General features: G+C 43.9%; 1 protein-coding gene across 4 annotated transcripts in view; it reads right to left on the minus strand.

Moving 5' to 3' along the window:
• Positions 1-15,345, minus strand: part of LOC106581150 (rho GTPase-activating protein 32) — a 29,404-nt gene that overhangs the window by 3,509 nt on the left and 10,550 nt on the right. For 3 of the 4 annotated variants that reach the window (XM_014162999.3, XM_045703802.2, XM_082966653.1), the window contains 16 exons: positions 7,842-7,928; positions 7,315-7,458; positions 6,959-7,051; positions 6,678-6,800; positions 6,419-6,496; positions 6,149-6,230; positions 4,834-4,983; positions 4,613-4,715; positions 4,309-4,453; positions 3,928-4,010; positions 3,581-3,688; positions 3,319-3,464; positions 3,015-3,228; positions 1,243-1,391; positions 958-1,032; positions 104-811 (listed from right to left, as the gene is read on the minus strand). In XM_014162999.3, coding sequence (XP_014018474.3) covers positions 104-811; positions 958-1,032; positions 1,243-1,391; positions 3,015-3,228; positions 3,319-3,464; positions 3,581-3,688; positions 3,928-4,010; positions 4,309-4,453; positions 4,613-4,715; positions 4,834-4,983; positions 6,149-6,230; positions 6,419-6,496; positions 6,678-6,800; positions 6,959-7,051; positions 7,315-7,458; positions 7,842-7,928 — 2,488 coding nt within the window. The remainder of the gene's footprint in view (positions 1-103; positions 812-957; positions 1,033-1,242; positions 1,392-3,014; positions 3,229-3,318; positions 3,465-3,580; positions 3,689-3,927; positions 4,011-4,308; positions 4,454-4,612; positions 4,716-4,833; positions 4,984-6,148; positions 6,231-6,418; positions 6,497-6,677; positions 6,801-6,958; positions 7,052-7,314; positions 7,459-7,841; positions 7,929-15,345) is intronic. The other variant, XM_082966652.1, reaches the window with a different exon arrangement.

The raw sequence follows: 15,345 nt of genomic DNA on the forward strand, positions 1-15,345 counted from the left end.
TCCATGTTAAACTTTGCTGCACATTAATGATAAACTGTAGATTTAAAAAGGCTTTACAAATAAAATGAACAAAAATGTAACTTGTTTTTAATGTGCCACTGACCTGGATCCTGAGGGTTTTGTGAAGCAAGGCTGTCTGTGAAAGTTGATGTGAAGCTTGGAGGGCTGGGGGGCCGGCGGGGAGCCCTGGCCTCACTCCCCTCCTCACTCACTAGTTGGGCCTCACACAGATCCAGAGGTGGAGGGGAGGAGGACTCACCCCCCTGGGTGTCTGAGACACAGCGTGGGGTAGACACACACACAGTGTGCACATCTGTTTCAACCACAGGGGGGGACGTAGAGGACTTCCGTCGGAGTTTGGGGGAGACGACCACTTTCTTTTTCTCCCCTCTTTTCCTATGGACTGGGCTGATGTCAGGGGACTGGGAGTTACTGAGGACTTTATTGAGGGATGAAGAGATGGGCTCTGATTCACTGGAACCCCCGACATTCTTCCTCCAGTTGACGCTTGCTTTGCGTTGAGGAGCGGATTTAGTTGTTGGTGGGCTCAGTGGGCTGCACTGGAAGGACATGGGGTCAAAGTCCAGAAAGGCCATGCCAGGGGCTGGAAGACAGAGGTCAAGGTCATCCTCCTGATGAGGAGGGGACACACCAGCTGGGTCATAGACTGGACCACCAGCACCATTATGGCCCTCCTTGGTCTGTTTGTGGTAGCCTTTGTCCCTGGCATCAGACAGGTCATCCCTGAACGCGGTGGAGAGGGCATCGCTGGTAGAGCGTGGTCTAGGGGGGCGGTACATCTGGGGCTCACCTAGAACAGATAAGACACATAGTATACATTACTGTTCAGAGGCAGACTTCAACAGACAACACAAATGATTACCCTAAATTTGTTTATCACGTATTATGAAACACAGGTACTGACAGGATTGAAAGTGTAACTGGGGGCATATTTACCTTCCACATTGTGCAAAGAGGTGAGAGATTCTTCACTTTTGGTGGAGCGCAGTGTCCCACTATCTCCTCTTCCACCTGAATAATATGGAAGTACAAACTGAAGTTGAAAATATACTTCTTAAAAAAAAAACATGACTTCTTCACATCACCAAAGTGGAAAAAACACCCATACATTTAACCACAGAGACATGACTGGGAGGTATTTTATAACATGGCTGTGAAGACGGTCCTTATGGTTGTGCACAGTATTGGATGGTGACACTGTAGTGCTGGTTGAGGCCTGACCTGGCAGTGCGATGCTCTTGATCTCATTGGGTTCGCTGGGGTGACGCTTCAGCTTGCGTTTGGAAGTCATGGAGGAGGACTTGCCCAGGTGGAAGAATGAACGCCAGCTTCCCACTGGGGACTTCTTCACCTTCCCAGGAGCCCTCTTACTATAACACAACATGCCCCGTGACTAAAGCGGAACGTTCAGGGTGATCAGAGACATACAGTACCAGTCAAATGTTTGGACACCCTTACTCATTCAAGGGTATTCTTTATTTTTACTATTTTCTACATCAAAACTACAAAATAACACATATGGAATCATGTAGTAACCAAGAAAAGTGTTAAACAAATCAAAATATGTTATATTTGAGATTCTTCAAAGTAGCCATCCTTTGCCTAGATGACAGCTTTGCACACGCTTGGCATTCTCTCAACCATCTTCACCTGGAATGCTTTTCTAACAGTCTTGAAGGACATCCCACATATACTGAGCACTTGTTGGCTGCTTTTCCTTCACTCTGCGGTCCAACTCATCTCAACTGGGTTGAGGTCAGACGATTGTGGAAGCCAGATCATCTGATGCAGCATTCAATCACTCTCCTTGGTCAAATAGCCCTTACACAGCCTGTAAGTGTGTTTTCGGTCATTACCCTGTTGAAAAACAAATGATAGTCCCACTAAGGACAAACCAAATGGGATGGCGTACGGCTGCAGAATGCTGTGGTAGCCATGCTGTTAAAGTGTGCCTTGAATTCTAAATAAATCACTGACAGTGTCACCTGCAAAGCACCCCCACACCATCACACCTCCTCCTCCATGCTTCACAGTGGGAACCACACATGGAGATCATCCGTTCAGCTACTCTGCATCTCACAAAGACACGGCGGTTTGAACTAAAAATCAGAAATTTGGACTCAGATCAAAAGATTTCCACCAGTCTAATGTCCATTGCTCGTGTTTCTTGGTTCAAGCAAGTCTCTTCTTCTTATTGATGTCCTTTAGTAGTGGTTTCTTTGCAGCATGAGACCATGAAGGCCTGATTCACGCAGTCTCCTCTGAACAGTTCATGTTGAGATGTATCTGTTACTTGAACTCTGAAGCATTTATTTGGACTGCAATTTCTGAGGCTGGTAACTCTAATGAACGTATCCTCTGCAGCAGAGGTACCTCTGGGTCTTCCTGTCCTGTGGCGGTCCTCATGAGAGCCAGTTTCATCATAGCGCTTGGTTTTTGGACTGAACTTGAAATGTTCCAGATTGACTGACATTCACGTCTTAAAGTAATGATGGACTGTAATTTCCCTTTGCTTATTTGAGCTGTTCTTGCCATAATATGGACTTGGTCTTTTACCAAATAGGGCTGTCTTCTGTATACCACCCCTACCTTGTCACAACACAACTGATTGGCTCAAACGCATTAAGAAGGAAAGAAAATCCACAAGAACTTTTAACAAGGCTCACCTGTTAATGGAAATGCATTCCAGGTGACTACTTCATGAAGCTGGTTGAGGGAATGCCAAGAGTTGCAAAGCTGTCATCAAGGCAAAGGGTGGCTACTTTGAAGAATCTCAAATATATTTTGATTTTTTTGGTTATTAGATGATTCCATTTGTGTTATTTCATAGTTGATGTCTTCACTATTATTCTACAATGCAGAAAATAGTACAAATAAAGAAAAACCCTGGAATGAGTAGGTGTGTCCAAACTTTTGACTGGTACTGTACATGGTTTATACAACTACAATGTACTGTAGGCTACTAGTTTCTAGAAGCACCAACAACAACCTACCTCTCAGTGGGTAGTTCAATGACTGTGTGGAACTTGCCCATCAGTGCCCCGGGTCCCTCCCCCACCTCGATGTACTCGCTGTGGGACAGAATTGGAGTAGTAACAGGGGAGCCCAGCTGGGCCTGGGTACGGGCCTGGGCCTCCTCCAGAGACAGGAGCTTAGTGGAGGGAGAGCACACCAGCAGAGACTTGGGCCTGGATAGGGTACTGGTACCTGGGAGCAGAGGGAGCAATGTTTTTGAACTTCCCATAATGTCCTAAAAACTTCCCTATAATGATTGCCTAAGCCAGGGTAATGCTGTACCTGTGCTCTCCCGGATGAGGGCGTTGAGTTTGGGGCTGAAGAGTGCCTCTGTGTTGTTCAGTATGAACTCCACCACCACTGACTGGATACGCACCTCCATGAAGGCTGCTGTTCCACTAAAACAGGCCGACTCAATCTGCTTGGATCTGAAACACAGTTATATCCTATTCAACTTCATGGCCAGTCATAACCAGTTACAAAACAGTGAATATTCACAGTAAATACTAATGACAGTGTTGGTTGTTGGAATGTTACAATATACCTAAGCAGGTTGGGAGCCCAGACGATGGCCAGGTTCTTGGTGTGCATGTTGGTAATAGGGCTGAAGGTGGCTAGTTGGGACAAATGTCTCATGAGGAATTCCAGAGTCCTGCAGCACAGACCAGAGAGTATTACAGATCAGGTAGAACACAGACATGTGGAATACACCCTTCTTTACTGTCAGCTTACAATACCAAGCCTTTGACTGTTCAATGCTCTCTGTTAGCCAACAGATGGCGCTTTAGCACCTACAGTTCAGTGGTGACTTTATATACCTTTGTAGTGAATACAGAAGATGCAGTATTGCAGAAGCCATTTGCGTGTGCTGTGAGTTCATCTCCAACTGACCTGTAGTGAGGAGGAGGAAGCTGCTGGATGACGTTGTGGATCTTCACCAGCCTCTCCTCATCAGTAGCAGCAGACACAGCCTCCTGTGGAGGGAGGGAACACCAGAGGTCCACACAGAAAGAGCCTCATAACTAGGCCAGCAGGAGCATTCTGTCCTTTACTGTTGTTTCCCCCGTTTATGGTTATCTTCAATACACCCCACTGTGCTACGAGGATTTTTTCTGATTAAGAATTCTACCCCTTATGTATTAGTACAGTATGTCCCTTGGTTTATTACAAGATGACTATATTATTAAGAATATCTCCTCCGCTATTTTTTTCCCAATCAGCCGCCCATCTCTCCCCTAAGTACCAGTCCCAATCCAGTATTCTGCTACTTACTGAGAATCTCTCATAGAGCTGGTAGGTGAGCAGAGGGTTTGGCAGCTCTCTGAAGTACAGTTTACACAGAGACCCTACGGAGTGGATATCCTGTTTGAAGACATCTCTACTGAGGTCTGGTATCTGCTCCGAGTCAAACTCATGTCTGGGGAAACAGAGAAGACACTGGTTAACGCTCAACATCAGACCATCATGTACAGTCAACACGCTAAAAGTCTGTAAGCAGTACTGACATGATGATTGAATCTCAATATTTTTCAAAGATGTTGTACATTATTTAATGCTAAGTGAAGCAAGGATTTACCTCAGTTTCTGGATGTTGGAGGAGATCCCGGAGAGTCTGTACATCCCATCCACGACACCATGTCTCTCAATGAACTCAGTACAGCATTTGATCACCTGGGGGACTGGAGAAAGGGCCATCAACACAGTAACATCCAAAAGATTTTAACATCAAAGACTGAGAAGACTACCTTTCTCTATACAGTGCTAACTATATAGAGATAAGGCTGCTGGGAGACTGACCATCATGTCCTGAGTTGAGGAGGTGTTCCCCCAGGTCACAGCCAAACACCCTCTCCCTAAGGATCCCACGCTGCCTCAGCTTCTGAGGGGGTGGACGGGACTTCATGAAGCTCCTCAGGAACGTCACCAGCTTTCCGTGCTTCTTACAAACTGATGGACACAAACTGAATTCATTTCATTTAGTTTTTGGGTTGTAAATAAAACAATAACTGTTCATTTGAATCCCAGTGGATAACACTTGAAAGTATGATGAGTCTCCAAGTACCTGCCACTGAAAAACATCCCCACAGCATGATGCTGCCACCACCATGCTTCACAGTAGGGATGGTGCCAGGTTTCCTCCAGACGTGACGCTTGGCATTCAGGCCAAAGAGTTAAATCTTGGTTTCATCAGACCAGAGAATCTTGTTTCTCATGGTCAGAGTTTTTAGGTGCCTTTTGGCAAACTCCAAGCTGGCTGTCACTCCTTTTACTGAGGAGTGGCTTACGTATGGCCACTCTACCATAAAGGTCTGATTGGTGGAGTGCTGCAGAGATGGGAGAACCTTCCAGAAGGACAACCATCTCCACAGACGAACTCTGGAGCTCTGTCAGAGTGACCATCGGGTTCTTGGTCACCTCCCTGACCAAGGCCCTTCTCCCCCGATTGCTCAGTATGGCCGGGCGGCCAGCTCTAGGAAGTCTTGGTGGTTCCAAACTTCTTACATTTAAGAATTATGGAGGTCACTTTGTTCTCGGGACCTTGAATGCTGCAGACATTTTTTGGTACCCTTCCCCAGATTTATGCCTTGACACAATCCTGTCTCGGAGCTCTACGGACAATTCCTTCGACCTCATGGCTTGGTTTTTGCTCTGACAAGCACTGTCAACTGTGGGACCTTATCTAGACAGGTGTGTGCCTTTCCAAATCATGTCCAATCAATTGAATTTACCACAGGTGGATTACAAGTTGTAGAAAGTTGTAGAAACATCAAAGATAATCAATGGAAACAGGATGCACCTGAGTCTCATAGCAAAAGGTCTGAATACTTATGTAAATAAGGTATCATTAAAATAATATATATGTTATCACTTTGTCATTATGGGGTATTATTGTGTGTAGATTGATGAGGAAAACATTTAATCCATTTTAGAAGAAGACTAATGTAACAAAATGTGGAAAAAGTGAAGGTCTGAACACTTCCCAAATGCACTGTATATACACACACACCTCATTCTTCAAAGCACACTTTAAGAGTCATCTCCAGTCAGTTGTACATGCATCATGGAGAAGAGGGAGAACAACGTATTGTTGCTGTAAAACAGGCCACAGTACCTGGTTTTGGCACAGAGCTGGACACACAGGGGGGAATCCTGTCACTGATCAGCTCCACACAGTCACAGGGGAAGAAGCCAACCTGCACAGAGAGAAACAGAAGGAGGAATAGTAACACTCTCCTGCGCTGTTTATGCACCAGATACGATCTAAGGAAGAGTAAGTGATAGTAACCTCCATGTACAGTAGGGTGTGGGATGCAGAAAATGGGTCACTATTATGAAGGGACAGACAAAGCTGTTTAAATCAGACTTATTTGAGGGGTTTTACCTGAAAGCCATGCTTCCCTCTCCACCAGCCAGTGTCCTCTTTAGGAGGCATGTCAATGACTGACACAATGTCCCCTACCTAGAACAGGGACGACACAGAAAAGACAACAGAGAGTATAGTAGTTTGAGTGGGTTTAAAAACATCAAAAACCACGGCAGAATGTGTACAAATACCCTAGTGAATGTATCCCCATATCTTCCCACTGTTCCCTAAACCCCTCCCCTTTCCTGTCCAATCACAAGATGCCCAGACGGGTCACCTCAAAGGTCAGCTCGTCTGTGGCCTGGGCAATGTAGCGTTTGATGACGTGGGCCGCGGCGATGGCAGGAACATTGATGGAGGACTCCTCAGCTACCAGCATGTGGTTGCCCTTGTTATCAATCTGAGAGACAAAAACACATACAGATGGAGTCTACAAAATACTAAAAAAAAACGACATAACGGAGTTTAGTAAAGACATCAAATGGATCTATTACTATCTATGGAAAAAGTCATTCTGCATGAAGTCTAATTGAATAAAGAGAAACATGAGTAACTCACCTCCATCCATGTCAGCACTGGACCACAGTTGATCTTGTTGTCAGCGATGGCTGAGAGACGGGACAGGTAGGCTGCCAACATCTTGGTTATTTCCTGAGGAGAATAGAGCCAGCAGGAATGAGTTAGGTTGAATGCAAAGCCAGGGGAGATACCTGATGTAATGTAACTATGACTGTGGAAGTGTCCCTAATGGCACTCTTTTCCCTAAATAGTCCACTAGTTTTGACCAGTTTCCTGTGCACTGTTCAAAAGTAGTACACTATTTAGGGAATGGGTGTCACTTGGGATACAACCGGTCTCATTCACAGCAGATAGTATAATATTCCCAGTAGTAAGATTTAGTCCTGTTGACTGACCTCTACCTCTACTGTGTCCTTCAGAGAGTCAATGCGGGGCAGCTCAGTGAGTTTAGAAAAGCGTCGGTCATAGATACAAAGGTGGAGGTGTTTGTCCAGCACACGGAAGTCTTCATAGGAGCGCTTCACCAGCCAGCTCCGACTCTGAGACACAAACAGAGACAGTGAGCCTGAAATGAGACCAGACTGAGAAAAATGTGAAAGAATCTAGGATAAAGCTACTGTACAAAGGAACAAAATGGATTATCCCAGCCTGTCTCAAGCCTCTCCTCCTGGACCCATAGCCATTCCATGTATTTGATCTAGTCCAGAGCTAGCAAACATTGTTCAACTAATCATCAAGCCCTCGACTACTTGAATCAGGTGTGCTAGTTCATGGCTACAACTAAATTGTGAAACGTCTGGGGGTCCCGAGGAGAGGGTTGAGAAGCACTGGATTATCCTCCCCCTTAGAGATGAGTATCATGCTTCAGATAAAATGTTCTATGGGTCAGAAACTAGGGCCTAGCCCTCAAGCTCCATTATACCTGGCAGCAGATCTGAACCACGAAGAGTGGCTCCTTGGAGTCCAGACCATCCTTCTTCCCCTCAGTCTGCTCCTCTGCAAAGGACAGCTGCAGGGGAATGGGTACAGAGAGATGAAAATAGTGAGGGACACCACACTCTAAATAATTTAAGAGTTACAGCAACTTCTTTCTGTTTCTGAACTAGTGTGAAAATAAAACACACACCAAATTCATGTTCGGTCACTTAGCTCACTCTCCAAACTCTATCAGTAAATGGACAGTAGAGCCAACTGGGTAACACTATCATGGTTAGAAATTGGTTAGTTTGTTATGACCAGAAACATCTCAAATCTAATTGTATTATCTACATAATATATCAAAAAGAAGAGGCCCCTTTAAAAAATGTGTTGAGGTCCTTTGGTCTTGAGAGCTGCTGACTTCATGTACAATAAGAAAGAAGTCTTGGGAGGTTAAGAAAGTGTGAATGTGCATTTTCAACACCGTGACACTGAGCCCATGACATATGTTTTTCAACCCCCAAAATAATGCAGTATATGAATAATATATAAGCAATTGAGAACCCCTTCAGCGTTTGAGAGGCTATGGAAATGTACCAAAAACCCCCCTCTGTCCCATATAACTCCATAAACTCCTATACCAAGAGGAGATCAAAGCCTCAGGAATAGTTAAGGGAATACAATGATATCAAATACAGGCATAACTTCAAAGGCCTGCGAGGCAGGGGAGGTTTTGGTTATTTAGAACAGTGAGCAGCTAATCTAGATACACTAGAGTTACCCAACACAGTATGGCCTAGTTACCCATCACTGCTCAACAACATTGGAAACCACAGCTCCTTCATACACGTAGCTATACAGAGAGTAACGAATCAATGCAAAATACCTTATTACAAAGCAAACATTTGAAATAGAATAGAAAATAGTCAGTATTGTTTGGAGGATGTCAACTATTAATACAGGCTGGAAGAATAATCATGAATCAATGAGTGAATTAAACAATAACATTAACTATTGTCATGTAGATGGAAAGATGGACGGTTAGCATGACAAGACAACAAACATGAATCAATGATGATTAGCAATATGTCAAGAGGATGTCTGGACAGAGAAACAGTCACATGGAGCAGTCATTTAACACTGCAAACTAAACTGAGTAAATTTAGTGCATGTCTTACTTATGTTTTGTTTACGCTCTTTCCATCCCCCAACTCTTTTTACCAACGCATTTTAGCCAAGCAACTAAAACTGACAACCTCACACGGCGCAGCACAAATCCCTAAATAGAAACATGCCTGCAGTCATTAACTATTAATACACACATCTGGACCCAGAAACAAAATGAAGACAACCGCATACTGGTACCTGCCAACACAGGCTCTTAACTGGTCCTCAGCTATTAAGTCAGGTTACAGCACAGCTGGATGTCTCCCAGACAATGTTCAACTGCAGTCCTGTGTTTCCAGATAGAAGTCACTAAGCTGAACCCGTAGCTTCCTACCACTGGCTGGTGGATTTAGGACAGAGGAAAAGCGTGGAGTTGCCTCTGGATTGAGCAGCGTTAAACAGATGCTGGTTGCTTTCATCTGTCCCTTAGGTTAAATCAAAATGCTCCCCTTCAGTCTGTCCTTCGCCATGAGGTGGATCCACATCATGCTTTCACTGTTTAATTACATCTTAATAGCAGAGAACAGAAATAGGGGAAACATCCCGATGTTTCTCTCTCCCTTGGTCCCTCCCATCCCCTCCTCATCTCAATCTCCCTCCCACTCTCCTTCCTTCCCTCCCTCTACCTTTCCTCATCCTCTCGTGACAAAGGAGCTCTACAGTATATAGGCTAAACCAAAGCAGCTAGCGCACCACCATACGTAAGCCTGACACAGAGAGAGGTGCAGGAGGACACAGACCACCCAGGCATTTCCATTTCAAATGATGCTTCTGTAGAGAATGGAAGTAATCTCGGGCAGAATCGACCCAGTCCGCTGTATTTGTTTCAGAGGCTGCTGTCCTCATGTTGTCATTCTGCCTGAGACCTGATCTGTCATATCCCTGCTGGTCCTGTGTGTGAGTTCTAGGACGACGACATGAGTCATGAGACCCACCACAGGGACAATGTTTTGACACTCCCTCTAATCTGTCAGCCCACCCTCTTAGCATGTAACTTATGACACTATAACAGCAGTTAAAGGTCCAATGCAGCTGTTTTTATCTCAATATCAAACCATTTCTGAGTAACAATTAAGCAGTGTTGTAGTACTCGAGTCCAGGACTTGAACTTGAGTCCCAATTTTCATGACTTGTGACTCGACTTCTACTCGACCATTGGTGACTCGGACTCACCTTCCTGTGACTTGTATTTGTACCTTGACTGGATTGGCTACTAAGATAAGCAGAATATTTGCAGCACTGGGAGCGCAGAGCAGACAGGGTTCTGTTCTCTAGCTAGCCATGGGAATGGCGCACCACACTGGCACACGCAGTCTACATCAGCTGGTGAGCTGCGGGGGAGCAAGCGATGAGTGTGGGCAGATAAGAAGGCAGGCTCCACTCTGGCTCCGCCTCCGATCATACACATCGCGCAAGCGACTCTTGCTTCCCCGTAACCACCAGTCGCCAGCCTACTATTTATCTTTGCATGGTTAAGAAACACAAACTGCTTTACGAAATTGAAAACAATTCTATTCAGTTTAAAAGTAAAACAACAGTATAGCTATGGTCTTCTCTCCCCTTGAGTATTGAAAAGTAGTTTGTATTTGAATTTGTCATCTCGCTCTACCCTCCCACTTTCACCAGTCTCCCTTTAGTTTTCACTCTGGAATGAAATAACCTGCACAAATATTAGTGGGCGATTACAAAAAAAGTAGCAAATAATAATCTGGTCAATCTGACAGGAGCAATAGCCAATTCCGTCAAGAGACCATTCATCCCTTTAAAACATTACTGATTTAACATAAATATTGAATATTATATTAAAATAAAATGTGTGTAAGACTTAATGAAGGACTATTTGTTTTATAGGCTATAGTATATTGCAGGCAATTATGACCATTGTCACGTCCTGACCATAGTATGTTGTTATTTTCTATAGTAGAGTGGTCAGGGCGTAACAGGGGGTGTTTTGGGTGGTTGTTCTATGTTTTCTATTTCTATGTTTAAGTTCTAGTTTGTCTATTTCTATGTTGGGATTGTTTGGGGTTGATCTCTAATTGGAGGTAGCTGATCCTCATTGCCTCTGATTAGAGATCATATTTAAGTAGGGGGTTTTCTCATTGTTGTTTGTGGGTTATTATCTTTTGAGTAGTGAGTTTTCCTCTCTGTGTCACAGTTTGTTGTTTTTGTATATTCAAGTATTTTCGTGTATTGCATTTAATTTCACTATAATAAAATATGTGGAACTACGAACACGCAGCATTTTGGTCCAATCCTTCAAACAGCCGTGACAACCATTGTGCAACAGGAGGAAAATCTTTGTGCTACTTCAACGCTCACATGAAAATCTTCCCACCAGCCTGCCAATAGTTGTTGTTGGGCAGATTGTTTCTACTAAATATGAGCCAAATCAATAGAGCAACAGACGAGCGTCAAGCCACCAATACAAGCGAGCAGAAAAACAACATTAACTAAAATACCAAATATGTCTAAAGAACCCTGAATCATTCATTTGGCTTTCAAAAGTGATATATATTTTGTTATGTGCACATAAACCAATATTAATGTAGTATTTTTTGTTAAACTCAGACACAGTGACTTAGACTTGAGCACTTGGACCAGGACTCGAGCACTGGGACTCAGCCATAGGGACTCGTGACTAGACTTGGACTCACGCACAGGGGGACTGGTGACTCAACTTGGACTCGAGGTTTAGTGACTCAATTGCAATTAAGTACCTTAAAATCTTAAAAAAGAAACAAAAATTGCTTCATAGCAAAGAGCAGATTCTCAAGCAAGAATTTAGCTAGGACTGTCTGGAAGTGGTCTGAGTGAAGATGGGAACACTGAAAACATCTGTTATTGGCAGATAGCCCAATAAGGAAGAGTTCCAAACCAATTAACTAATTTAACACATGGTGATGTCACCCTGGAAAGGCCAAAGCGCCATCCCACCAAAACAGGCTGAAATTTCAAGCAGTCTTTTCAAACAGCTCTTGCACTATCGTCGTTTTTTTTTATTTTACAGTATTATTCCAACCTCATAGTGTGGAAATATATAAAACACCGGAAAACAGAGCTTTTGACTGCACTGGGCCTTTAAGAAAAGAGTTAAGCGTGTGTAGTCTAAGTGTCAGAGTGAGGCATGGCTGGTCTCTCCCTAGAGTGATATTTCTCTCCTAGCTCAGCTCATCTTCCCCTGTAGGAAGATCTCAAGGTCACAGACAGACACTTCTGTTCAGTAGCTACGCCCCAGCCACACATCTAATGTATCATAGTTGCCACAGCTACAGTAGGTCAGCTATTCTATAGTTACAATGCACTGTGCTTGAGCTTGCATCAGCTCACACACATACATGTAATAGGTCATGTTATACCACCCTACGAACATTGCGCTTCAGTGAGGCGCTCTCAACGGTAAAAGCAAAGATGGTTTAGTATGACGATATGCAAAAAATGCTTCTCCAAGGGAAGAATTTTTCACTTCTCTCATTGACTTCTCAAACCCCGGTCTGGTTTGTCTGCTTCGCAAGCGTTCCCGGAAGTCTCGCGATGTTGGTTTAGAAGCTGGTAAAAGCATCAGTGTGCAAAAGAGTAGATGACTACTGCTCTCTGCTGTCAAGCCCATAGAATTACACAGGAATTATCCAGGCAATGAACAGCCACTTTCACAAATGAGTGAGCAGCCGCTTCCGCCTGACTGATTCAAATTATCACCACAGGCAAAACAAATTCTCACTCTCAACCCTCTGGAATCTGTGCTGACTAATGGCAATGAATCTATAGTTAAAGTGTCAGCAAAAATGACCAATAGGGCCATCCTAAATGACCACCTGACAAGGCTATGGGATGATATCACAGATGCAAGCTAAGCAAACAAAACAACATCTTATACAATTAAATGTTCTGTTACATTCTACAGTGTTAAACATAACTCCCTGCACATAACTGTTCTCTCCTGCCACCTCCTGGAATCTGAAAGCTGCTATAGTTCACTCTCTCAACTACAGTGGTACTGACGCCTGTGGATGCTCCTACAGTAATGCTGTGTACCCAGAAAAATCACACTATTTCTCTGGCTGATACCATCAGCTTCATCCAATAAGTGCTGAGGATTGCAGGTTTAACCTGAGCTGATCGAACAGGAATGAATGCTACTTACCTATATGTATCCTACCCTGTCTTTCTAAGGTCTTCGAAAGCCAAGTTAACAAACAGATTACCGACCATTTAGAATCTCACCGTACCTTCTCCGCTATGCAATCTGGTTTCAGAGCTGGTCATGGGTGCACCTGAGCCACGCTCAAGGTCCTAAACGATATCATAACCGCCATCGATAAGAGACATTACTGTGCAGCCGTATTCATCGACCTGGTCAAGGCTTTCGACTCTGTCAATCACCACATTCTTATTGGCAGACTCGACAGCCTTGGTTTCTCAAATGATTGCCTCGCCTGATTTACCAACCACTTCTCTGATAGAGTTCAGTGTGTCAAATCGGAGGGCCTGTTGTCCAGACCTCTGTTGTCCGGACCTCGGACCTCTATGGGTGTGCCACAGGGTTCAATTCTCGGGCTGACTCTCTTCTCTGTATACATCAATGATGTTGCTCTTGCTGCTGGTGATTCCCTGATCCACCTCTACGCAGACGACACCATTCTGTATACTTCTGGCCCCTCTTTGGACACTGTGTTAACTAACCTCCAGACGAGCTTCAATGCCATAAAACTCTCCTTCCATGGCCTCCAACTGCTCTTAAACGCAAGTAAAACTAAATGCATGCTATTCAATCGATCACTGCCCACACCTGCTCGCCCGTCCAGCATCACTAGTCTGGACGGCTCTGACTTAGAATACGTGGACAACTACAAATACCTGGGTGTCTGGTTAGACTGTAAACTCTCCTTTAAGACTCACATTAAGCATCTCCAATCCAAAATTAAATCTAGAATTGGCTTCCTATATCGCAACAAAGCATCCTTCACTCATGCTGCCAAACATACCCTCGTAAAACTGACCATCCTACCGATCCTCGACTTCGGTGATGTCATCTATAAAATAGTCTCCAACACTCTACTCAACAAACTGGATGCAGTCTATCACAGTGCCATCCGTTTTGTCACCAATGCCCCATACACTACCCACCATTGCGACCTGTACGCTCTCGTTGGTTGGCCCTCGCTTCATACTCGTCGCCAAACCCACTGGCTACAGGTTATCTACAAGTCTCTGCTAGGTAAAGCCCCGCCTTATCTCAGCTCACTGGTCACCATAGCAGCCCCCACTCGTAGCACGCGCTCCAGCAGGTATATCTCACTGGTCACCCCCAAAGCCAATTCCTCCTTTGGTCGTCTTTCCTTCCAGTTCTCTGCTGCCAATGACTGGAACGAACTGCAAAAATCTCTGAAGCTGGAGACTCATATCTCCCTCACTAGCTTTAAGCACCAGCTGTCAGAGCAGCTCACAGATCACTGCAACTGTACATAGCCCATCTGTAAACAGCCCATCTATCTACCTACCTCATCCCCATACTGTATTTATTTATTTATTTATCTTGCTCCTTTGCACCCCAGTATCTCTACTTGCACATTCATCTTCTGCACATCTACCATTCCAGTGTTTATTTGCTATATTGTAATTACTTCGCCACCATGGCCTATTTATTGCCTTAACTTACCTCATTTGCACTCACTGTATATAGACTTTTTGTTTATTTTTGTTCTACTGTATTATTGACTGTATGTTTTGTTTATTCCATGTGTAACTCTGTGTTGTTGTATGTGTTGAATTGCTATGCTTTATCTTGGCCAGGTCGCAGTTGCAAATGAGAACTTATTCTCAACTAGCCTACCTGGTTAAATAAAGGTGAAATAAAAAATAAATTAAATAAAACTTAGTGGATTAATGCACACACTGGATTGAATATTCATGAACAACATTTTAAATATACTGATATATTGGATTTCATGTTGCTTATTGCCTTATCACGTATCCAATTTTATATTCAAATTAAAGGGATACTTCGGGATTTTGGCAATGAGGCCCTTTATCTAATTCCCCAGAGATAGATGAACTAATGGATACCATTTTTATGTCGCCATGTCCATTATGTAGGAAGTTAGATTTAATTTCGTGAGCCAATGCTAACTAACGTTAACGCAATGACTGGAAGTCTATGGGTATCCCGAAGTATCACTTTAAGTACATAATGAATGAGATCATTTATATTCCATCTGTATTTTTTCCAAATATGGGAAATTGGAGAGTGGAATGTGGGTCGGGCGGGGACAGGATGATCTAAAATAATTAGGACAGACTGCTCTCTTCCATTATGGGAATGAGGTATTTTGTGGAACAAT

The sequence above is a fragment of the Salmo salar genome, chromosome 20 (assembly GCF_965601325.2).
Source record: "Salmo salar chromosome 20, fSalSal1, whole genome shotgun sequence".
Classification (NCBI taxonomy): Eukaryota; Metazoa; Chordata; class Actinopteri; order Salmoniformes; family Salmonidae; genus Salmo; species Salmo salar.